General features: G+C 33.2%; 1 protein-coding gene across 3 annotated transcripts in view; it reads left to right on the top strand.

Annotated features, from left to right (window-relative positions):
- The window catches only part of RhoGEF3 (Rho guanine nucleotide exchange factor 3), a 717,495-nt gene that overhangs the window by 658,902 nt on the left and 33,991 nt on the right, over positions 1-24,602 (top strand). For all 3 annotated transcript variants that reach the window (XM_069849417.1, XM_069849415.1, XM_069849418.1), the window contains exons 3-8: positions 4,101-4,246; positions 10,713-10,852; positions 17,312-17,540; positions 17,624-17,726; positions 22,578-22,685; positions 24,228-24,308. In XM_069849417.1, coding sequence (XP_069705518.1) covers positions 4,101-4,246; positions 10,713-10,852; positions 17,312-17,540; positions 17,624-17,726; positions 22,578-22,685; positions 24,228-24,308 — 807 coding nt within the window. The remainder of the gene's footprint in view (positions 1-4,100; positions 4,247-10,712; positions 10,853-17,311; positions 17,541-17,623; positions 17,727-22,577; positions 22,686-24,227; positions 24,309-24,602) is intronic.

Genomic DNA, 24,602 nt, shown 5'->3' with positions numbered 1-24,602 from the left:
CTTCTGTAGGATCTTGAAATATTTCAGTAAGTTGCACGTCTTATGCCAGAATCTACCAACGCCCCCCGTTCGAGGGAAAAATGTTATGGTTGCCCTACTTAAACACTTCTGAATAAGGAACACGGTAATCTCCTGCCATCTTAGTTACAATGTACTGCACCTGAGCTTATCCGAACTTGGTCGTAAAGTATCCTCATTCCCTTATGGGACCGGTGCCGCGGTCAAATTATCCAATTACTGAATTGTTGCTTAACTTGGGTACCAAGGGAGACAGCCGCATGTCTTGCGCGTTGCAGGTCATACGGGCGTAATGTGAATTGATGTTGCTCCGCTTCCCAGATCGATGCGGGTCAGCGAAGATGCCCTAATGAACGTCGATATTATGTCTCTAACTGCTCATAAACCTCGCAGAAAGCGTCGTAAAACAAACGGCGCAGGGACTCGAGTTTCGGAACTTGTCAGAGTAGTGCTGCTCATCCAGTCTCTTATTCTTCTTATCAGTTTAGAAAATTTAAATCGGAACTGTTATTTGCCCCTTCTGATATGAATTCTGCAATTTAAAGCATGATGAAAGGAGTAAAAATTGTTCTGTAACTTTACAGTCTTAATTTTTCTTCCATTATTTTATGTATTTTTTTTTTCCACCCATTCCTCGTTGTAATGTTATTGTATTTCATTCTTTATTCTTAGATAATTAATCATAATTCTCTATAGATTTATTTTGTTTAGTCAATATTTCTTTATTGTACTGTGAATACTTCACCTTATCTCTCTCCCCCATTTCTTTCGTCTTGTGCTTCCCTTTCTCATCTATTTTATATCCTTTACACTCATTCTTTTCCTTTTCTCCCCTTCTTTCTCTCCTCTATTTCCACTTATTTTACCTATTCTCTCTATGCTCCTCTTGTTCCTATTCTATTTCCTCTTTGTTCTTCTTGTTCCTATTCTATTTTATATTTACTCTTCTTTTATCCACTATATTCTCTCTTTGCTCTCCCAGTTTCTATTATACTCGCTCTTTGCTCTTCCCGTTCCTATTTTAGTATTTATCCCTAATCTGGCCTCTCTTTGCTCTTCTCGTCTCTACTCTATCTTTTTCTTGCTCTTCTGGTCTCTGTTCTAGTCTCTCTTTGCTATTCTGGTCCCTGTTGTACTGTCTCTTTACTATTCTCGTTTCTGTTTCGTTCTCTCTTTGCTCTTCTAGTTTCTATTTTATTCTCTCTTTGTTATTCTCGTTTATATTCTATTATATTATCTTTTTGCTGTTCTAGTTTCTGTTCTATTCTCTCTTTGCTCTGCTCAATTCTATTGTACTCTATTCCATTCTCTCTTTCCTCTTCTTGTTTTTGTTCTACTCCGTTCTACTCTTTTTTGCACTTCTCGTTTCTATTCTACTCTATTCTCTCTCTGCAGTTCTTGTTCCTATTCTATCCTCTCTTTACTCTTCCCATTCCTATTGTAATTTTTTTTAACTTCTCGTCCCTGTTATATTCTCTTTTTGTACTTCTCGTCCCTATTCTACTCTCCATTTGTTATTCCCGTCCCTGTTTTATTATCTCTGTACTCTTTTCGTTGTTCCTATTAGGCCTATAGTCTCTCCTCGTCCCTGCTCTAATCTTTCTTTGCTCTTCTGGCCCCTGTTGTATTGTCTCTTTGCTCTTCTCGTTCCTATTCAATTCTCTCTTTGCTGTTGTTTCTATTCCATTCTCTCTTTGCTCTTCTCGTTTCTATTTTATTCTCTTTTTGTTCTTCACGCTTCTACTGTACTCTATTCTCTTTTTGCTCTTTCGTTTCTATTCTGCTCTATTCTATTCTCTCTTTGCTCTTCTCATTTCTATTCTATTCTCTCTCTGTACTTTTCGTTTCTATTCTATTCTCTCTTTGATCTTTCCATTCCCATTCTAATATTCCTTTGAACTTCTCGTCCCTATTATATTCTCTGTTTGCACTTCTCGTCCCTATTCTACTCTCTATTTGTTACTCTTGCCCCTATTATATTCCCTTTACACTTCTGATCCCTATTATATTCTCTCTTTTCTTTTCTCGTTCCTATCCTATCTATCTTTGCTCTTCTCGTCCCCATTCTACTACTCTCTTTTTGCATTTCTCGTTTCTGCTTTATTCTCTCTTTGCTCTTCTCGTCCTTATTCTATTCTCGCTTTGTTCTTCTCGTCCCTATTCTTTCTCTCCTCCCCTCTCGTCTCGTACTCTGCTCTTTGCAATTGCTGTTGATCAGTACGTCTCAATTTTTTCGTTGTATATAATTATTTATATTTAATAATAATAATAATAATAATAATAATAATAATAATAATAATAATAATAATGATTTACTTAACCTGGCAGAGTTAAGGCCATACGACCTTCTCTAACACTCAACCAGGAGTAAAAACTGCGTTACAAAAACACTACAAATTTACAAAGTACACTACAATTTTACACACAAAACTGAATAAGATAATAATAATAAAATGTAAACAACAAGTAAGAAGAAATCAGACATAATATTATAACATAGAGAAGGAAAGAAAAAAGCATAATAAAATGTGAACAGCAGGTCAAAAATAAATTAGGCATACAAAGTATAAAAAATAAGACAATTATTGATGATGATGATGATGATGATAATAATAATAATAATAATAATAATAATAATAATAATAATAATAAGGAATTTAAGGAATTTTAATACCAATATCATGGTTTCCACATTACAACATATTAGGTGAACCTGCGTATCTTAACAATAAGCTTTAAGAGCTTATATATTTATAACTTTATATTTAAATTGCATTTTGGGTTAGTTTTCCCACATTAACACATACACTCGAAAATCGAGAATTTGTTTTAGGAAACGTATGAATACATAAATAATACCTCCTGGAATACTAAAATATCTCTTTTCAATTATAGGACTTGAATTGTTCACGTAATAGAAAGTCTCACAAGGCCATGGTCCTATTCAGAAGTGTGACATTTCTGGTCACCGTGACAAAGTCTCTTGCTGATCAATTCCTAATGAATGTCAGTAATTCGTTGCGAGCAAACATTTTTGCAGGCGCTAATTAGTGTCCCACCAGTACATAAACCTAGTTCTGGCCTGTTTACTCTTCTGCTGCACGTGCACCAAACAAAGGTCTGCAGCATCCAGCAGTGATGCCGTTTGTACAAAAAATGAATACACCTGTCGACCTTGTCCGTACAAACACTTAACAATCGTCCGTGTACAAGCGTCTGTTAGTTGCTTCATTTTAGTATTTGTTCCACAAACAAGTAGACAGTCTGCTTGATCATTTATTGAAACGTGACGAACTGTAACGGCTTCTCTTCACTTTATTTTTCCAGCAACTTTCTGAACAAAGCGACAGTATGCTGTGTCACAAAGCCATGTTTTCGAGTGAATTTCATTTGTTAACATTTTATTTCTCTGATACTTATAATTTCAATATCTGGTATAAATGTTTTCTAAACAAATAGAGGTTATAGGACATCAGGATTTTATTGTAACAATCTATACTTTTCCCCAAAAATAAGGGGAGGAGGAGTGATATTAAAACTATTCGAAATTAAAATAAAATATGCATCTGTATAATAAATGATGACGATGAGGATGATGATACAGTGTTAATTTGTACATGAAAAAAAAGAATGGTATTAGAGTAATAAATTGCTTTAAATAACAGTATGTACTAAGTAATAAACATTATTTTCAAATAATGTAGCTAATACATCCAAAATAAAGACTTCCAATTTTATTATGTTTACAATTTTTCCCCGAATTTATTACAGGCATAATATATTATAGACGTTTAAATTAAATAAATGGAATTTTCGATTAAATACTCTGACTTCGATCAGTAAATAATAAAACCTTTTCTTTTAAATTGAAATATATTTTCCTTTTTGTTCTTAATAAGAAAATTCTAACTACATAACATCTAAGCGCCATGTTTTACTTTGTGCCGAGTGTATAATAACAGAAGAAAATGTAATTTTTTCCCAACCTTCCCCAGAAATGTTTCTGGTGATATTTATTTATTTAAAATGGCATTTATTGAAATACCTCTGATACTGATTAGAGAAATTTTGTGTGTTTGCAGCCAGTAAGAGAACCTCCAGTAGGTGGACAGGACACAAGCCAATACCGACGATCTCCAGGGTTGTCCAAGTCAGTCCGGCACACCAAGGTTTCCAGCACACCTCTCGATGACCAGATCACCAGCAGATCCGACTGGGACATTAGAAGGTGGGGCAGCCTAGGGTTATATCACTGGCACATGAACACAAGGACTGAAGACTACTACTACAAAACCACAGCTAAAGTCTATTGCTCCGCACGTCATCTTCAGAACTAAATCCAAACAAATTTGGCACACATCACATGTTAGCTATGTACCTCCAAGGACAAGTTATGACAATTTTATTCAAATGTTAACCTGGAATTTTAAAATATTTAATTCCAATTTTAAAGCATTTTACACAAAAAAAGTGTATTGTAGTTTTATTTTGTGTGTGTAGAAATTTTTTGAATGTTTGGATTGTTCTCTGAGATATTGATATGGGTTGGATTCCCGATCTTTAGTCCTACTGACATAAACATGTCGGTCATCATATCACTATCGATTGGAGATCACTCTGTCTCCAGTCATCAAGGTGGGTACTCTAAGAATGCTGCACTTGAATCAGTAGCGTATTAGTGTTTGGTCATAGTAGTTTTGCAGAATTATACCCAGTTTCATGGCAAATAAAAGTTGGAACCTCCTGTATATAGAGCAGCAGTGCATTGTGCGATATCTTTCCTTTTAATTATATGGCTTGCTAAAACTCAGAATTATGTAGGTGATTCACACTTACAATTGAAGTACATTAAATGTTTGCCTGCTCCAAAGTCACCTTCTTACAAGATGCCTGCATATGCCTTAATTAGTAATTAATGATGTCGGTTTTATCTTGTAACTGACCGACTTTGATTTAAATAAATTGTTCTTTACTAACTTTCGGAATACAAGGGCCAAACTTCGGAAACTCAACCCACATTGACACAGCAGAACAAACTGAACACTCAACACTGCCTCACTTCAAGAACTACTCAACCACATTCAAACCACTTAATATGGGCAAACATTAAAGCAAGGATTTAACTGTGGAAGCTGTGAAAATATATCAAGTAAACGACAACTATAACAGAGGTTCTTAACCTGGGGTTCTGGATAAGAGGGTCCGTGGAAAATTAAATGTAATAGCACAGTTTGCAGAAGGAATATCTGAAGATTGAACTCCTTTGTCCTGGGCACAGTAGGCGCTGGTTCATGCAGTTAATTATCAAAACAAACACCTTCTTTACACATTTAGTTATTGGCTATATACTCTTATGCATATAAAATATATATTTTGTTTATCTATTCCAATTAGAAGTATTTATTAAAGATGCATTGCTGTGTAATACACTGATTACATTTATTAAAACGGTTTATTATTATTATTATTATTATTATTATTATTATTATTATTATTATTATTATTATTATTATTATTATTATTATTATTATTATTATTATTGTTAATAACAGATTTTTCTCTCGTCTAGGAGCCTACATTTTAAGAGTGGTTTCTACACTACTGGAATCCTTGAGAAGGATGTTAACATTTTCAGAAAATTTAAATAAGTCATACAAATAATTATTGTATGACCTAGTAATTCATGTTCGATATGTTTTGTCCGATTAATTATTTAAGTACGTATAATCGATGTATCGATAAATTCTCGATATTTTTATTATACCTTATTTACTCGCGTAATAGACGCCATCGCATAATGTTCGCACCGCAACTTCTGACACCAATATGTAGGGGGTAAAAATCTCCGCATAATGTAATAATAATAATAATAATAATAATAATAATAATAATAATAATTTATTTTAGCTGGCAGAGTTAAGGCCGTAAGACCTTCTCTTCCACTCAACCAGCAAAAAGTGTATATACATATGCATGAACTTACAAAGAATCCAACAATTTGATTTAGATGAGAGTTACATGTATACAAAAGTTATTTACAAATTAAACAACAAAATACTATGAACTATTAATTAAACACTGAAATAAACTGTGTAGCAGAATTAAACTAAAATACATAGAATGTTAATATATTTCAAATAATATTAGATAATAGAAAGAGATTATTACGAGACAATTAAAATACAGCACAATCAGGATGATGTCTAAAGAAAAAAGTAACATGTAATGTAATGTACGCATTACATTTTCAATTGCTATCTGTAGTAATTCTACAATCGTAATGTTGGATACATTTCTCATGTTTAAATTTTTAAAACAAAGAGTTAATGTAATATGGTACGATTTGTTCTTTTTAAAATGCAATAATGGGTAGTAGTAGTGTTACTTTCACAAAGCATACCAAGTTTTTGCTTTATTTGTATTCAGTTTTAGATTATACTGTACTACATTTTTTATTCATTTCTTATGTTACGCACTTTACATTATTACTGCTTGTAAGCATTCAGTATACCGATTCTCTCGAAGTCGTATATGATTTCAATATTACTTGAATGTCCGATGTCGAAACCAATTGTGATCATCACGTGGGTTGTCAGGTAGTTATGATTTTTTCCCCTAAAATTGTTTCTTCGCATCCTAATATACACCCTGAATTTTTAATCTACAAATTATGGGAAAAAAAATGCGTCTATTACACGAGTAAATAAGTTATTTTTCTACCTTTTCGAAGCTTTTTAGTATTAACGTGTTATGAAATGTACTTTTGTTTTTGTTCTGTTCAGAAGTTGTGTAATCATGTAAAAATAATAGACAAACATTACAATAATCAGTGCCTGCTGTACTCAATTCTGTTCTCATAATTACTTCATGGCCATTATTTGATTACAGTAGGAGTTTATAGGTTAAAAAAGGTTAAGAATCACTGATCTAATGTTTAACCTATTTAACTCTAATAATCTGGAATTTGGTAAGTTACCAGTCTGCAATGTTTTAAATAGGGAACATAGATTTGGAAAAAAAAAAACGAGAACATTGGAAAATGAATTGAAGCAATACTGGAAATATTTATTCAGTGTCATGTATATGTATGTGTGCCTGTATGCGAGGAAGAGTGCTGGCATGAATGCATTTATGTATGTAGGCATGGATTGTGCATACATATGTTCCACTGTACAAATCTACTATTCAGGACCAAATTAAATGTGTAATGCATCATTTTAACCATGTTCTTCACATTGACAAAATGATTCTTTCATTTGAAGGAAAATGTATAGTACAACAACATGAAGTGCAATAAAAGTAAGCTAATTGTTACACATTTGAAGTCCAGAGACCAATTTCAGATGTACTCGGGGCCGGCCCGACAGGGGTGCAACAGGATGGCAGAAGTTAAGGGGTAGTAAAAATTATTTTGATAATTTTTTTATCACTGACCTGCACAAAAATTAAATTTTTTGCACAGTAGTTGATTGTTTACTCATTTCCCTTTTCTCTGAAAAGAAAGTTAGGCCCATCAACATGGCATCTTGACAAGGGGCTGCAGATCATGTGTCACCGCCCTATTATAAACACCTCAGAATAGAGACAAATGCACTTATCTTGGCTTTCCCTTAATGCAAGACCCATTGCCTGAAAAATATCAGTAGTGCTGGAGGTAATATAGTGTGCTGGCTTGTATGTAAGGTTATTTGTGTTGTTGATGCATATACTTTTATGAAAGTGCATGTGCATATATTTTACATCACAAATAACATAACTGGAGGTTGTACAGATATGGGATGTCATGAAGTAGGCAGTGTCAGAAACACAAAATTAAAGTGCTTTCTAGTATAGTGAATGTTATAAGCAGGTAAGACCTATAAAAAGTATTTAAAACTAGAGATCCGAAATAAGTTTCAGAACCAAATATAAAATCATAGAAAACCAAATAATTGAAATCAGAATCATAAACGTACTGGCTTAAGAGCGACAGATTAAAGCTGATTCTTAACTTAATGTATTTGTAACTGATTGTAAAGATTAATATCAAAGTGTTACATTATATGAAAAAGTCTGTAGTAGTAGTTGAAGTGTGTGTACATTTTTGAGGGCGTGGCACAATCGGCACTTGTGTAGGGTGGCAAAATTGGTCGGGCCAGTCCCGGTTGCACTAGATTATTTTTACAAAATTGTGCTGGTGGTTGGTTAATCTTACAGCATGCCTTGTTATATTAATTTCCTCCTTTTTTCTTTCCAATCATTCCTCTTCACACTGCATGGGAGCAAACAATTTGTTGTGGCAATGGAGAGATGACTGTAAGTGAAATCATAGGCTAGGAGGTATTTGCAAAGAGATGTATAGTGACCAGCTTGAAGGACAGTTTTTCATTCTCTCTCCTTGTTGCTCACCTCCGTGTATCAGAGAGCCTTTTCAGTGGTTCCCAAGCTCATGCTTTCGTGGCTCCACTTTAATATATAAAAATAAATAGTTGCTTTTTGTAATTTTTAACTTGTAACAATTCTAAAACCTAATAAAATCTTGGTGATCATGTCTCTACTGTTTATAACTGACTAGAGAATAAATTCCTACCTGCAATTACCCATCGACTTTCATGTATGAAATGTGTGTGTTTTCCCATGAATTATTCCTTATTATGCAGTTTTCGAAACTAGCATCATGCCAAACTGCTGCAGGAAACACATTGCATAAATTAATATCTAATACTCATGCATTTTAAATAGCCTAATCAATATTATCATTATGCTTGTGAAATGAACGTAATATGATTATTTATAAATTAAAATAAAATGTTACATTAAATTGAACAATTTTGTCTGTAAGTCAGTGGCGTAGCGTCAGTGTAAGCTAAAAAGCTCAGCTTCCCCAGTTAATAATAATTTCATAATAACCTGCAGTTTATGAACAAAATTATTTATTAATTTTAATAGAGTTTATATTTACGCGTTAAATATTGTGATGCGGCAGCTCAAGATGATTCGTGATGCAGCAGTAAACAAGAAGCCTGCACACACCAGCTTCCAAGCAGACTGGTTTCTTTCATTCATATTCATTCTTCTGTGTAATCCACCCCGCAGATTTTCCATCCCTTTCTAACTAAACAACCCTGGTCGCAAGGCTCGCAAAAGCTAGCTTTTACATTAAAAATAATTTAGTTTCCGAGTTATCCCTTTCGTGAGTTGTGTTCAGTTGAAGTGTTAGTTTGCACTGTGGCTGATATAATAAATAATGAGTGAAATAACAGTTCCTGACACCGATTTACTTGAATTTTTTAGGATAATTCTATTATCAAGACTGACTTACGAACAAAAGTGTGAGTTAGAAAACAAATGACCGACTCCCTTGCTGTCAATGAAGGACATAACCAAAACACAGACGCATACTTACGTAATGATAGTAATACTGTATCTATTGACCGTTAATATTGTGATTTCTCTAAGTATGACAGGGAGTGAGCTAATGTTATACGTAAACGTGTCTATTTGTTAGAGATACTATATGTGTAAACAGTGAAATCATATTTTACTACGTACAATTTCAGGTCATGCCTTATTGATGTTACTTACGATGTTCCAACCAATCTTCGACTGGTGACTTGACATTGACTATTATTTATTTGAAAACTATATTTTTGTAATACGTTTTCTCATATGTACATGAAAGACAACTTGAGTTAGCTTCCCCTGCTCAAAATTTCATGCTACGCCACTGCTGTAAGTTATAACGTATTCTGAAATTTTTTATAAAGAAATAATTTTTTTATATGCAAAAAAAATAATAGGTAATTTTCAGTAGTCACAAGTGCATATGTTTATTTTTCCTATAAGAAGTTTTATAGTGGAATTTACAGAGACAGCACAACCTAAAGTCCCATGTTATACCCCGTCATCTGCATTGTTATTTTATTAAAATAATACTAAACATATAAAAAAAATAGGAGTAAATGTAAGGCAACTTTGACTCCAGTATATTTTCATAAACTTTGATTAATGTCTTTCCTACTTTTGGTAAATAGAGTAATTTATAAATTTAATCCAGAAAGCAATTCACATTTCCGGTGTTGGGCACATTCACATTCCACATCACACCAACTACCCACGCTCTGGCCAGGACCTGAACCCAGGACCACAACCATGCTGCATCACCAATCGAGGATGTAATTTAATAATGGTAACATTAAAGATAGTTTAGAGTATTCTTCTGTGCTAACATCTTGTATGAATGGAGGTCTAGCATCACTTCTATCCACAGCATTTCTTTGGGAATAGATCATCTTTTGTAGGGGCTGTGCATGAGGGTAATATTACTATTGTGAGTGGGCCTTACTGTGAAGCTGCATATTGCAAGAAAATATATTGAGAATCTGCTATGCTCTGTGTCTTAAGAAGTTATATCCCACAGTGACCATTTAGCAATATAGTGTATTGATGACCAAGTGATTTTGGATCTTGCAGAATTTTATTTTTTCTACCCATAGTTTGTTACTTGCAAAAGCTGAACCAAACCATTAAAGTGACAATGATGATCGTACTTTAAAATGCATGAGGTATCAGCTTTGATTTGCCATGCAGCTAGAGTGTATCCTAGTAGTAAATGAGTGCTGACCTTTAAATATATTGGCAGGCTAAGTAATTATGCTAATATGATGTCGCTATTGTTAAATTCGTTATGTTGATATTTTAATTTCCATTGTTAGGCCATGGCCACATGCTAGCTCCGACAAGGAACCTACAGGATCTTCGAGTTTCCTGTCATCGCAAGGAACACTGCCCCTTCTCACTCATCCTAGACTTACTGATAACAAGGACTTCTCGCAATCACAACGCAATATCTCAGGTGAGGCTGCATTTATTTCCGATGTACACTTGCCCCAAACTCGCTTTCAAAATAAAACACGATTGTTTGGTTCAAAAGTGAGGTAACTCCTCCTTGAAAGTTATTTTCACCATTATAATAATATGCTCTTCTATTGAACTCTCTGAATGATTACAGTTCTATACTTCATACACAAATTTGTAAGGACGTTAAGGGATGTATAAATAATAATCAGTCTTATTCAAATGCAAGAATGAAGGCGTGTGTTTTGTGGTATGTTGGGACAAATAATATGATCACTTTCTACCTCATCTAATCTAGTTCACTTAGCCATAGTTCTTGTTTGAGAATGAATGTTCTTTACACTTCAACAATTTTATGAGCTGTAATGGCATTTTTATTTTTTTCTCTCAAAGTATTAGTATCAGCATGAGTAAAACTGAGACAAAATATTCACTTCTACTATTTTTTAAATAATTAATACCTATGGTGAAGCTAAATGTGATTTGTTAAGTAGCCTATTATTACTTCAATACAACTATGTCTTCATTAAAAATTTAAAACTCTTGTCTCCCTTTTATCTTTCATATTTAGACGAAAACAATATGAAGTTAATAATTGACGGTCTTTTGTACTTACAAAGGCTATAAGGCGTGTAAAAATAAGACGCAGCTTCATTTTTATATGTACAATATGTGAACATAATTTTGATTTTTACCAGAAAGTAGCTTGTTTTAAAAAATAAAATAGAACAGAATTAAGAAAAAAATGGCCCATTATTATTATTATTATTATTATTATTATTATTATTATTATTATTATTATTATTGTTATTGTTATTGTTATTATTGTTATTGTTATTGTTATTATTGTTATTGTTATTATTATTATTATTATTATTATTATTATTATTATTATTATTATTATTATTATTATTATTATTATTATAATAAGGTAAATATTGATTGCTTTAAATGTCGAAGCTTATACGCTAGACGACATACATTTGATTACTTATTCTTTTGCAAGGTCATCAAGGGTGACATTATCTGTGAATCTTTCATAAATAATGTCAGCCTTCGTATTTCTTCTAAAGAAATGAGTATTCACGAAATTGTTTACGCTAAAAATTCTAAATCTCTTTCTCCGGTCTCTAGATACATAAAAAATGCTGATGTGCAGGGTTGTGATATCAATTCATTTAATGTATAGTAGTGGCTATTTGATAAGTGATTTAATTTGTATTGTATAATCTGTGAAATTTAGTCATTTTTTATTTTTCTGTATAATCTCCGACTATATTCATTCATTTATATATTTGTTTTATTATGTGCTTGTTTTAATTACATTACCAGTGGTTAACCTTGTTCATTCTATTTCTTTACTAATATTACATCATTGTTTTTAAAGCTGTGACATTATTATAACATTTGTATTACGGTACATTAGAATGATGTAAAACATGGTATTTGAATACCATACCAGTATATGAAAATTTCTATATTCCATGTTATTAGTTTTGAACCAAACAATCGAGGTTGCAAAATAATATGATGTTTCACATATTACACAAGGAGATATATATTACGAAGAAGTCATTATTTTCAAATTACTCAAGCTGGGCAAAAATGTGCATGTCGATTTCATACATAATCAGTGCTTAGAATGTTATTTCACAGATCTTATGTCGTCACTCTCTCTGTCTTCTCACAATTATGGCAAGTCCAATAAACTAATCCACCTTAGACAGGAATGATACTATTTCATAATACACAGTACCGGTATCTAATTACATATTATGGACATAGCTTGTTTTTTTGCTCACCTCTGTGTTAATTTATACTTACGCAAGTTTTGATTGACAGTATCGTCTTCAGTGTTACAAATAACTAATTATGGTATCTCATACAAAGGGAGCTCATATTAGTTTTGTTGAAGTATAGTCTTTACAAATATTGTCTTGTGTAAAACATATTTTAATGTCAGAAAATTTTGCTCTTCATGGCATGCTACTGGTTATTTTCTGTTAAATACAGAGGTCACATTAGGTAAGTCAATTATGATTACTTTCTTTCCTTTATAATGAACGAAACAGTAGAACATTTCAGAAAAATTATATGGCAATAGTATGACAATATTATTGTGATCATCAGAGCTGCGAAAAAAATCTACTTACAAGCAAACATTCTGATGGTGACAGATTAAATTTTTTTTTTTCTTTCACCATGTTAGTAATGTCAAAAGACGTGCTTACACAAATTTTGGTCACTTGACTGCAATTACGATGGATGTAAAAAAAATAAGTTAGCCAGGGGCCATTAACAGAAAGAAAACACAATTTCACTGGAAAAATTTATTGGAACAGACACAGCAATTGTTGAGCTATTTTTCAACATATTCCTCACCGGAATTGAGACATTTGTCATGTCAAGGGATCGACAAAGAGGTGCTGTCAAAAGCTGGTTCCGATCCTAGGCGGCTGACTTGTACGACAAAATTGATCCTATGGTGTGACAAATACCTCAGTTCCAGTGTGGGATATGTTGACAAATAGTGCAACAATTGCTGTATCTGTTTCAATAAATCTTTCCATGCAATTGTGCTCTTTTTCTATAAATGGCCCCATAGGAAATCACTTTCTGGACAGCCTCGTAATTGCGGTCGAGTGGCCAGAATTCGTATAACACGTTTTTGACATTATTAACATGGTGGAAGAAAAAAAAAACTTTTTTGTCTGCCCCCATCAGAATGTTTGCTTGTTAGTTGCATGCACTTCGACCATACATTTTAAAAACAAATGATGGCATTGTGGTATGTTACGTAAACAATGATAGTCTGTTCAGATACACAATAACATATCATATTGGACATCATAATAATTTAATGAACTGTAAATCTAATTCAAACAATTGTAAGTACGGTTGAAATGATATTCTAATTGTTTCTTGCCTGCTTTTAATATAGAAGCTTATGATGTGCCATCACTTACGAATGTCAATGCACTACCATTCACTATGGAAGAGATGTCTATACTGGTACTGTATAGTATATAGGCTACCCCCTCCATCTACCCACCACAGCAACCACTTTTATCTTGTCTAGGTATATTTTGTCGCAGCTCTGGGATCATACATCTCTTATACATGTCTAGTCAGTAACGAAGAAAATAGTACCTATGTTGTTTTCAGTATGTATTGAAGTACCTTTTCTTAAATAACTACCGGTATACAAAAATTGTTTTTTTTTTTTTCTTCACGTTACTTTAAAACCCTTCTTCAATTATGTGAAATAGCTCATATTCTTTAATAACTTTTACTGCTTTGTCTCTACAGGTCATATTTATAGTGCATTTTTAAATTAAATTTTATTTAATATTGGCCACTATTGAATTAGTCAAGCAGAATGAGAATAGCTGTTTGTAACGACCCCAATGAGTAGGATATCCTTCTCACGCCATTTTTCCAACTGAAGACTAAGGTAGAACCAATCTTGAAACGTGAATCTCTCTCCAATGAAAAAAGTTCAATCTTTACCTCTTCTTAATAACGCTTCATTCTTCTCTCTGTTTTAGATCAACATTAATATTACTGGCAATGGTCAAGGCTGGAAATAGCATAAACATTGTATATTATGTTGGATATAATGAAATCAAGTTCAATTTCTTTATCACTGTCCACCAGAGGTTTCATAATAATACAGAAATTCCTAAATGTTATATATTTGCCTTAACTGTAGGCGCCATTATGCACCTCATTGTATGAGTGTGAATATACTGGTACCGGTATATAATTTATTAGAACTGAATATTATTATTATTATGCAGCTTAGTACCGGTATTTACTTAAACTTGATACAGAATTAATTTTGATCAGATTTGTAATTTAACTCAAATTCAATAGTTATTAGATTTGTAATTCAACTCAAATTCAGTTGTCATGGTAGTCAGATTAAAATTTTGAAGCAAGATAAACTGACAAAATTTCATTTTCAAATTCCTGAGCATGGAAAATGAAAACATGAATGCAGTCAAATATAAATACATGCGGTATGGTACCATATTATAAACGTAGAATTACGTAGAATATTGGTAAAGGTTTTTTTATACCATAGTGCGTAAAGTTGCATTTTACCCACTATTAAAGTGCCTAAAGTGAGTGCTTAAAAAGTAAGTAATCACTTCAGGCACTGCTATTCATTTTACGCACTGCCAAAGAAAATGTAATACTGATATTCAATTTACAAACTTCATTCAGTAAGAAATTATTGCATTATCTCGATCTTTAATTACTTAAATATTACACTAACACAACAACAATTATTATAAAATACTAAAAAGAGCAGATTTGTCTGTCTTTGTCAAATGCACATCATCATGTTTACGAAAAGCCACTTTTCATTGTCAATAATTTATTTTGTGTGCACAAGGTTGGAATTTTGGAGTAAGAGGAAAAGGAAGGTATCCGTGTTCTGAAATTTATCCCAAATAAGTAACAAATTTAACATTCATATCTACATTTTAGCCCTTATTATTCTGAAGTTACATATAGTAGTCATTGTAACAAGATTTATCATGCAACTATTCCTAATCACTTTGTTGATTATGTGGCAAGTTTAGACGGCCATGATGTCGTAAACATGAATAAAACAGGCTGCCATTCTTAATGGTTCTGAGTTTAGATGGTCATGACATTGTGATCTTATAACCTCCCCAACTTGAAATATTTATTTAATGTAAATTTGTGCTATCGTAGAAAAACATTATATGATACACATTCGTAAAGTCATCTTTTTGGCACGAGTATAAAGAGAACCTTTACGAACTTGTCTCATAAATAACTATTAATAAATAATCACGTGTAACTTTTTTTTTTTTTTCAGATGTCACTATTCCTGACGTTTAAAATCTAAAAGTTATTTAATAATGCAGGAAGACGAGTGAATGTATTAGAAAATTATTCCTTGTCAAAATATTCCTTTAAAGTAATGAATATTAATAATAAACTAATAAATGCCACAAAATATAATATTATATTAAATGCATATTTTTCTGTATAAAATTATTTTGTCCACAGTGAACACACAAGTATTATTAGATGGTGATATGATATTAATTATTTTTCTAAAAGATAATCTTCTCCTTTAAAGTCTATTTTAAGAAAATTATCTATACACTAACTTAATAATGTTGAATTCATACCATAAACTATAAGTTACATACAGTAGACCATGTCTAGGGTGCGTTTATGTTTGTGAATTTGATTGTATGTGTAAATAAACATACTCTGTAGCACGACGAAGCTCTGCGAAACGCTAGACATCACCAAGTACAATCGATTATAGCATCTGCCCTTAAAGATGCCGATTACAACACTTTTGAAGAAGTACATGGTCTCTCCGTCACTGGCAGTACACGGCGCATAGATATAATAGCTTTCAAGGAATCTACAAGATCTGGATTCATAATTGATCCCACTGTGCGTTTCGAAACGAATGAGGAACAGTCAGCAGAAGTGGATAAGGAAAAAAAGAATATCTACAATCCTATCTTTTCCTATTACCTCCAAAACTACCAGCTAAAAGAGCTTGAAGTAATTGGATTTCTGGTTGGAGCAAGAGGTACCGCTACTCTCTTCATGAAAGATGTGTTTAAAAGTCTTGGAATACCTACATCTATTATTCCGATTGTAACATTAGCTGCATTGAAAGGATCAATTGCTCTCCTGAAGCATCACCTATATTCGAAATGAAACTAACTTCATTAGCATTCTTTACTTTTTTGTAACACTTACCTCTCTCTCTAAAATTAGGTGTATTTCTACTAATCTAAAAATGTATTTGCACCTATGTACTTGTAGAAGTTTCATTGTCAAAACAAAATGAATGGTTTAATGAACTTGTAAACATTTATATGGTTAAGTACTGTCCCTTGTGGCAGCTCACGAATGGTGAGAAGACTTCTAAATTATTAATTAATCTTGTAATAAATAATATACTGTATCATTGAAATTGAAATTTTCTCTGTGACATGTTGTTAGTTAAGATAAAATTGTCCCATATTTCTTTTTACCGAATTTCAATTTTTTTAGTTACTAGAATTATATAAATACAGATCTATTGCACTATAAATATGATATTATGTTAATTATTTCCTTGACTTAAGATACAAATCCAAAGAACTATATGTATAAAAATGTAGCCTACTACATTGCAGCCACATACATGTATATGTGGCAATTTATTTGTATCATTATGAAGCAAAGTTTAATGTGAACATTACTGTATGTATAACATGATTTTAATAAATAATTTGTCAGTGAAAGCAATGGAAAGCATTAGCTCTGTTTTAAGATGCTAAATGTTAAAGAGGAAAGGTATTTATAGAAAGAAATTCTGTAAGTATTTTTGTTTATCATTTGTATATGTAAATTTGTATTGTATGACGAATACATTGAATAATCATGAAAATGGTACTCTTCACAGGGAATGCGTCAGAAAGTGTTCTTCAGAAGTTCAGGAAGAGTTTTGCTCTCAAGTTCCACAAGAAGGGAGGAAGTAAAGAAGGGAGTGAAGGTGGAGAAGATGTGACGGATGAACAACCTCACGACGAAGAGGAATCAGTACAACAGAGCACAGAGTCGCCACCCCCTCCACCGCCTCCACCACCCCCACCACCTGGGAAAGATGATGCGTCTTCAGACTCAAAGTTCAAGTGAGTTTTGGAGTACACCCAAAATATGTTATAACATGTCGTTGTTGAACATAATCTTTAATTTCATACCATCTTCTTCTTAGGTTTGGCCCTCTGGTTTGGAGATCCAGTAAAGAGCGTAAGAAGGGAAAGAAAGCTGCAAGAAATGCTAAATGTAATAGTGGTGACAGCGGAATACAACTAGAAGTAAGTCTCTATTTTCTGTTAATGTGCATATTTACACAGTTGATTTGTGCTTCGTTACTATAATTTAGTGAGGCCCACCTCCCCCCATAGACTTGCTTAGTATGAAACCCACTGAACATACTAGCACAGTAAGCAGGAAGACCGTGATTCTGTTTCGATATTATGCTTAAATTATTTAATGAAAGCATGTACAAATAGTACATTATGCAACGAGCCTATAATGGTAGTAATTAAGACGCAAGTATGGTTGTTTATGAAACGAGCGCAAGCGACTTTTTATGCTCGACCATATTTCTAACTTGAAATTATTTAAAATTAGGTCTTCTTATGGTTATGTGCGAACTGACCTGAATTGTGAGATGTGCGCAGACGCGAAAGTATTGATTTTTTCCGAGGCCGAATGTCATTGACCTTGGCAGAGAATAAGATGAAGATTACTCTGATATAACCTGGAAATTGATTTAGAATTGAAAGACGAGATGATAAATTGAATTTATTTGAATATTATTTACAATTAACACTAATTATTATAGTAACAGAACATAACCTTCTGCGACAGTATTGGATTTCCAGCCTCCGTGACTTTTCGCTAATTGTCTTTCGATTGCATATCCGAGAATAATCGATATAACGGTACAAAGCTGACTTGTCATTGGCTGAACACCTGAACTTTAATGAGTAGGTGTACTTTAATGACATGCATTAAAGGACTGCTACCAGGTGTATAATTACTACATTTCGGCATGGTCGAGCATAAAAGGACGAAAGAAACGACGAAATTATTAGACTTACAGTGGATGAAGCGGTGGTAGATGACTTGAAAACTCAATTTAAATCGTAACTGTAAGTACAGACGTTTTATCTATCACTATCTTGTAATATAATAGGCACAATACATGGATACCAAATGGGATCATTGATTTGACTCATGATCACCAGGGTAAGGGATTTGGATTGCTATAAAGTAATGGTGAAATATTGTACATACAGCCAAAGTTGTTGTGAACTTGAACCGAGCTACTGCACTGATCAAGCAGGAGTACAGTTCAGTCAATGAAAATTACACGCAACTTGTTGCGAAATTATTTCAAAACCTGCACAGTACTTGCTCCGTCAGAGTATAAACAACTAAACAGTGCAGTTACGTTCAAGTGTGTCAATCAGCAATTCGTGCACATTTCTTGCAGAGATATGCCGAAAAATCGAACAAGTACAGTTTATACAAAATTATGAGCACGTATTTCAGAATTTGATGGTGTGTTTATTATTTAAAACAAACTATTCTGCAGATTTTGTAAACGTTATGTGCCAAGTTCTAGGAGTTTCACGTAAAGTGCCATGTAAGTACTGTTAAACATAAACGTGCTTATGTTGACAAATTGAATTCTGAGACTCGAGTTATACTGGCTCGGATGCTGCGCGACACGTCAATTCGTGCCTTATATCCCCACCCCTTGCATATTGCTAGATGACGTCACAGCTTCAACTCAAGGTTTTGGTGGATACATTGATTCTTCGTCTGTCCAGATAAAAATGTCCGTTTACTGAGGTAATCACTGAGTGGAGGTGGCCATTTCAACCAGATTTCACTGTATATACTTATGTGTAATGAAAAGAATGTTGACTCACAAAATTTCTAGGACACAGCAGCTTTTAGTAAAATTTTTACTTTAATAATGATTTGCGTAGATGAAGTAAAATAAACACCAACATTTCTTGTGTTACAGGATAGTCATAGTACACTTTTTCATGTTGCGCATGTCTACTGGGTGTTCAGTTCAAAATGTGTCTTGGCTCGCTGTATCCCGTCATGTGGCTAGCTGACGAGCCTAAAGAATTCAATCTTCCTACACTTCCGCAGCTCAGGTGTATAATCTAAGAGGCAGAGAAGTTGGCTAGCAAGTACGGCGTTCATTCTGAAGAGTACGTGCCGATACGTACGGTAACGCCAGTAGTGGCAGGAATGTGAACTGTTTGGAAATACGTACTGTCGGGATATGGGTAGAGGGTTAAGACGATTACTTACGTATTTGTTGACATTAACTTCGACGGTCAACATGGACACGGAACATTTGATTTGTGTTGTGGAATGTTACCATACGCAACCGATGATAACAAATACCCTGCGTACGACTTGCCGGCGCAAAACACAGTTCGAAAGAGGTTATGGTAGCACACAGACGCACAGACCGCCTTCTGTTGCTACGACGTTCAAGTTATACTGTACACGTTCTCAAGTTCAGATTGAAGAACGCCTTAAATAATAGGCAACTTCTCTAACATATAAGCTGAAACTCGCTTCAAATCGGTGACCCAACAACAGTGACGTCATGACACACTTTGAAATGAACACCCAGTAGTTTTATAGGCACAAGTGATGAAATAGTGCCTTTCCAGAATTTATTATTATTATTATTATTATTATTATTATTATTATTATTATTATTATTATTATTATTGTTGTTGTTGTTGTTGTTGTTGTTGTTTTACTTAATGTCAGACATAGAAAATAGAGTTTCATGGAATCATTACAATGCTGCAGAGAAAGACAAATTTTGGCAAATTGCGCTATATTTTTCAACATGAATTGAGAATTGAAAATTTGGCATCCCTCAATTTGTTTCTAGAAATTCCAAAATTGGCAATGTTAAAGATAGCAATTTTTCTCCTGCAGAGAAATAATTTGAGAAAAACCTTTTTGCATGGAATAAAGATTAGCTTGTGTGTATGAGTGAGAGATAGGGAGGGAAATATATTCGCGTGAGAACTGCATGGTTGGTGAATCTCCAATTGCTTTTCTGGTTATCTCTTTAATTCTCAGTAATTTTTTCCCCTCTCTGTTATTTATACTCGCTTTAACATCTTTGGTCAGATCGCGAGTTAATCGTTTTGGGTGAAATCCGAAGGCCTGTGTACTATTGTTGAGACTGGTTCTATTGTTGTGAATTAGTTGGCGACTGTATATGTATTACTGATTTGTTACGAATATGGTTTCGATGGTGAATGAGGCCGGTGATATTCAGGGATGTTGTGGTCCGAATTTCCTAGCATTCGCCATACAGTTGAGGAAAACCCCTGAAAAACCTCAACCAGGAAATTGAACCCGACCAGGAATCGAACCCGTGCTCTCTGCGTAAGAGACCAGCATGCTGACCACTACACCACAGAGATGGTCCCTCAGTGATGTTTCTTTCTTTGTGTGTGCCCAAAAGGAAAGGGAAGAGAGAAATGAAAAGACTAATGAATTTACAAATGATTATTTCATCATTCCTAACTGTAAAATGAAGGCGATTGTGCCCACAGAATAGAACAACAGGACGTTATAAATAGTCGGCTATTTCGTATCACGAGGCTTAGAGTTTCACAGTATGTTAGGCCCCTTGCTCCATGTTAATAAGAGTAATATTGTCCATAAGAATAAGCAGGCAAAAAAAGAAAAAAAAAGAAAGCTCACTGAAAATCCCTACATTTTTACAGTTATTTAAAAAAATCCCGACATCCCTTTTCCTGTGAAAAATCAGTACTCCGAGGAATAAATCCCTACATATGGCAGCACTGCAATTAAAATCTTTCTAGAACTGTGCCTCTAAAAAGAGATGTGCAAACAGTAAACATAGGCTTACAACAATGAAAGATTTTTTCATAAAAAATCATACTAGTGCAAATGTGTGTCTGATTTAACATTATTATTATTATTATTATTATTATTATTATTATTATTATTATTATTATTATTATTATTATTATTATTATTATTATTATTATTGTTACTTGCAATAGTATATTTATTAAAGAAGGTATTAATTAGTGAAATCATATTTTACAGTATATGCCTAATCATGTGATAAAATGTGATAAGATAATAAATAATAATGATTCCATTAAATATTTCATACCTTTATTTTAGTGATCACCTGTAATAATGGGCATTTTTTTCGAAGAGCAGCTATTGGCCGTTTTAGATAGGTTTCACTGTATATGCATCCATGTGTAAATATTATATAAACAACATGATTCGAAACTTACGTTACAAATTCACAGACTAGATAGGTGTTCATACATTGTTAAGACCTAAAAATCTTAAAGTATACCTAAGAGTGCCTGATCGTAGGTAATCTTTCATGCAAAAATAGTTTTCACTTGATTATTCATTATGGATGATGTTTAAATTGAACAAAACCATGTTGTACACACGATTGGCAATGAAAGTGCATTAAATTCACATTGTTTTTAAAATGCCTCGTGTGATACAAACGAAGTTTTAGATTTCTAAAATTGATGGAGAAGATCACTGGTTCTTTTGACAGGTGTCTGCATATGGATCTATTCTATGGATTATGTAGCCTATGCATCTAGTTATGTATGGCAAAGACTCTTACATGAATGGTTGCTCATAATTAGATACTCCTAGATATTCTTTGAAACTGTATTTAACATATAAATGTTACACATATGGAAACAAAATTCCTACATTAAAATATTTAATATAGGCCTACATCTTGATTACCCAACTTTTAACGCTATATCACTTAGGAAGATGCAAGGTCAGGTTCAAAAAGACTGACTGTGGCAATTTTGCTTAGACTTCATTACCACCATTTCAACAATGATGAATAATCATTTCAATTGAAAGTTTCATTAAATGAAAATGGTAAATTAAAGAACTAATTCATTTAGATAGTATTTTTCATGGTCTTTCTTAACACAGATTTCATATTAAAATTGATATTAAATGAATTCATACCTTACCTGTACTCTGTACTCAGTTTTCAGGTCTTCTTAGTTCTCCTTAATTCATTGGAATAATTAGTACGATAATTGAATTACATGGTGTTTGGTGTTACATTTCAGATGGCTTCGGGTTCAACTCATGCAGCAGGTGGGGACAGTTCAGAATCCCATGACACAGACCATCAAGTGGATGATGAACCACTAGATGAAATGGACAGCCCTCCTGCTGTAAGTAAACAGAACTTTTATAAAGGAAACCAATAAAGTAGGAATTCTCAAAATAAAGTTAATAAACTGTGATTTTCTTGTTCCTGATGTATTATCTAATTGGAATTGCTTTTATCTAATCCATATAAGATATATAAGAATAGTTTTGTTTTAATGAAATTTTAAATAAATAAGTAGATTTTGTTACTGATGCTACAATGTATCTTATCGTTTACATAATCACGTGGTTTTGATATTAAAATTATAATAGTCCAATGCCCAAAGAGATCAGAAAGAAATCTTGTAAGAAAACACTTAAAATGTATTTACAATCTTTTACAATCAAGTTGTATACCGGTAATGTTGCTTATTGTAATACGTCCACACTAAAAGTATACAGAAATAACAGCTTATGTCGTAACTTGGATAAGGTTTATTAAATAAATTTCTTCTGCATTGTACAGAGTAACTGAAAAAATTTTTATTTCCACAAGTACACTTCAACATGAGCGCCATTTATAGCTCGACAGGTACCAAAACTATACTCAACCTCTCACCAGGTGTTATAAGCTCAACTGCATGAATGATACCCTGTCTCAAATCAATCAAATTACGAACTTTTCTGCTGTACATAAAATTTAAAAAAAATCCCCACGCAAAAAGATCCAAAGGAGTTAAATCCGGGGATCTAGGTGGCCAGGAAGTTGGCTCATCCCTACCAATCCAATTTCTTGAGAAGGTTATATCCAAAAACGTTTTAACATTTCGATGGCAGTGTGGTGGAGCACCATCCTGCTGAAATGTTAAACCTGGCGGAAATTGCAGAATAGCAAAGTTCTCCAGCATATCAAGGTATGTGACTCTCGTCACTGTAGGCTCGATAAAAAATAATGAGACAATTACTCCATTTTTGTGCATTCCCAACCAGACATTGACTTTTGGCGAGTCCCTTTCATGTTCAATCACTCTGTAGGGATTCTGAGAAATCCATATGCGGCAATTATGACGATTAAACTTCCCGCAAACGTGAAAGGTTTTTTCATCACTGAATAGCAACAAATCGGCATACTGAGATTTTCATCAATACGCCGAATCATCTTCGTATGCACCGCTGAACACGTGTAATTGAATTCAACTCTGTAAACCAGAGCACGCACTGAACTTTTTGCTGTACCGTCTATATCTCTATTGACAAGGAACTAGACTGATAAATGCAAATTTTCATTCATGCAACAGTAAGCTTGAAATAAAACATTGCACACAACAATGGCCATGGAAAAGGTATGAAACGAAATCTTGGAAAGTTTTTCTATTGATTGAGCTTTATCTTAAGAAATAAATTATAATGTACGGTTGTGAAAATTATAAGCTATTATTTCTGTATACTCTTAGTGTGGACACGGTGCATATTATATGATAGGCCTACAACAGATATTTGAGTACTATCAAGTATAAATAAAATCCTTGTCAGAAAGAGGGACATCAGTTCTTAAATTTAAGGCAGATTGAATCGTAAACATGAGCCAGGAAAACAATGAAATTGAATGTGGATTTGACTTATAGGTAAAAAGAAGGGTTGCAGGAGAAAAGACATCACGCCCACAGTCGGAGGTCATCAACCAAATACTAATAGAGAAATTCAAGGTAAGTAATGCAATATGGTCAAATAATTTTAATGCAAACGAAACAGTTTAATATGTATCAAAATAGGACTCTTGGAATACAATTTTTGATATCTCCATTATAAAATAATTGAACAATTGAAAAAGGTATAAGACTCTACTGGTAATTTATTGCTTACTTGTTTTAGTCTCTATGGATTGATGATAGTTGAATTAGAACCAATACTCAGTCATTACGTAAAAAAATAGCGTGCATAAATGCAGTACTGGTGCTCTTATAACTCCGTACAAATTAATCATTTATATTATTTCTACG

The sequence above is a fragment of the Periplaneta americana genome, chromosome 16 (genome assembly GCF_040183065.1).
Source record: "Periplaneta americana isolate PAMFEO1 chromosome 16, P.americana_PAMFEO1_priV1, whole genome shotgun sequence".
Lineage (NCBI taxonomy): Eukaryota > Metazoa > Arthropoda > Insecta > Blattodea > Blattidae > Periplaneta > Periplaneta americana.
The sequence above is the reverse complement of the archived record's forward strand: the minus strand, read 5'-3'. Positions and strand labels throughout refer to the sequence as shown.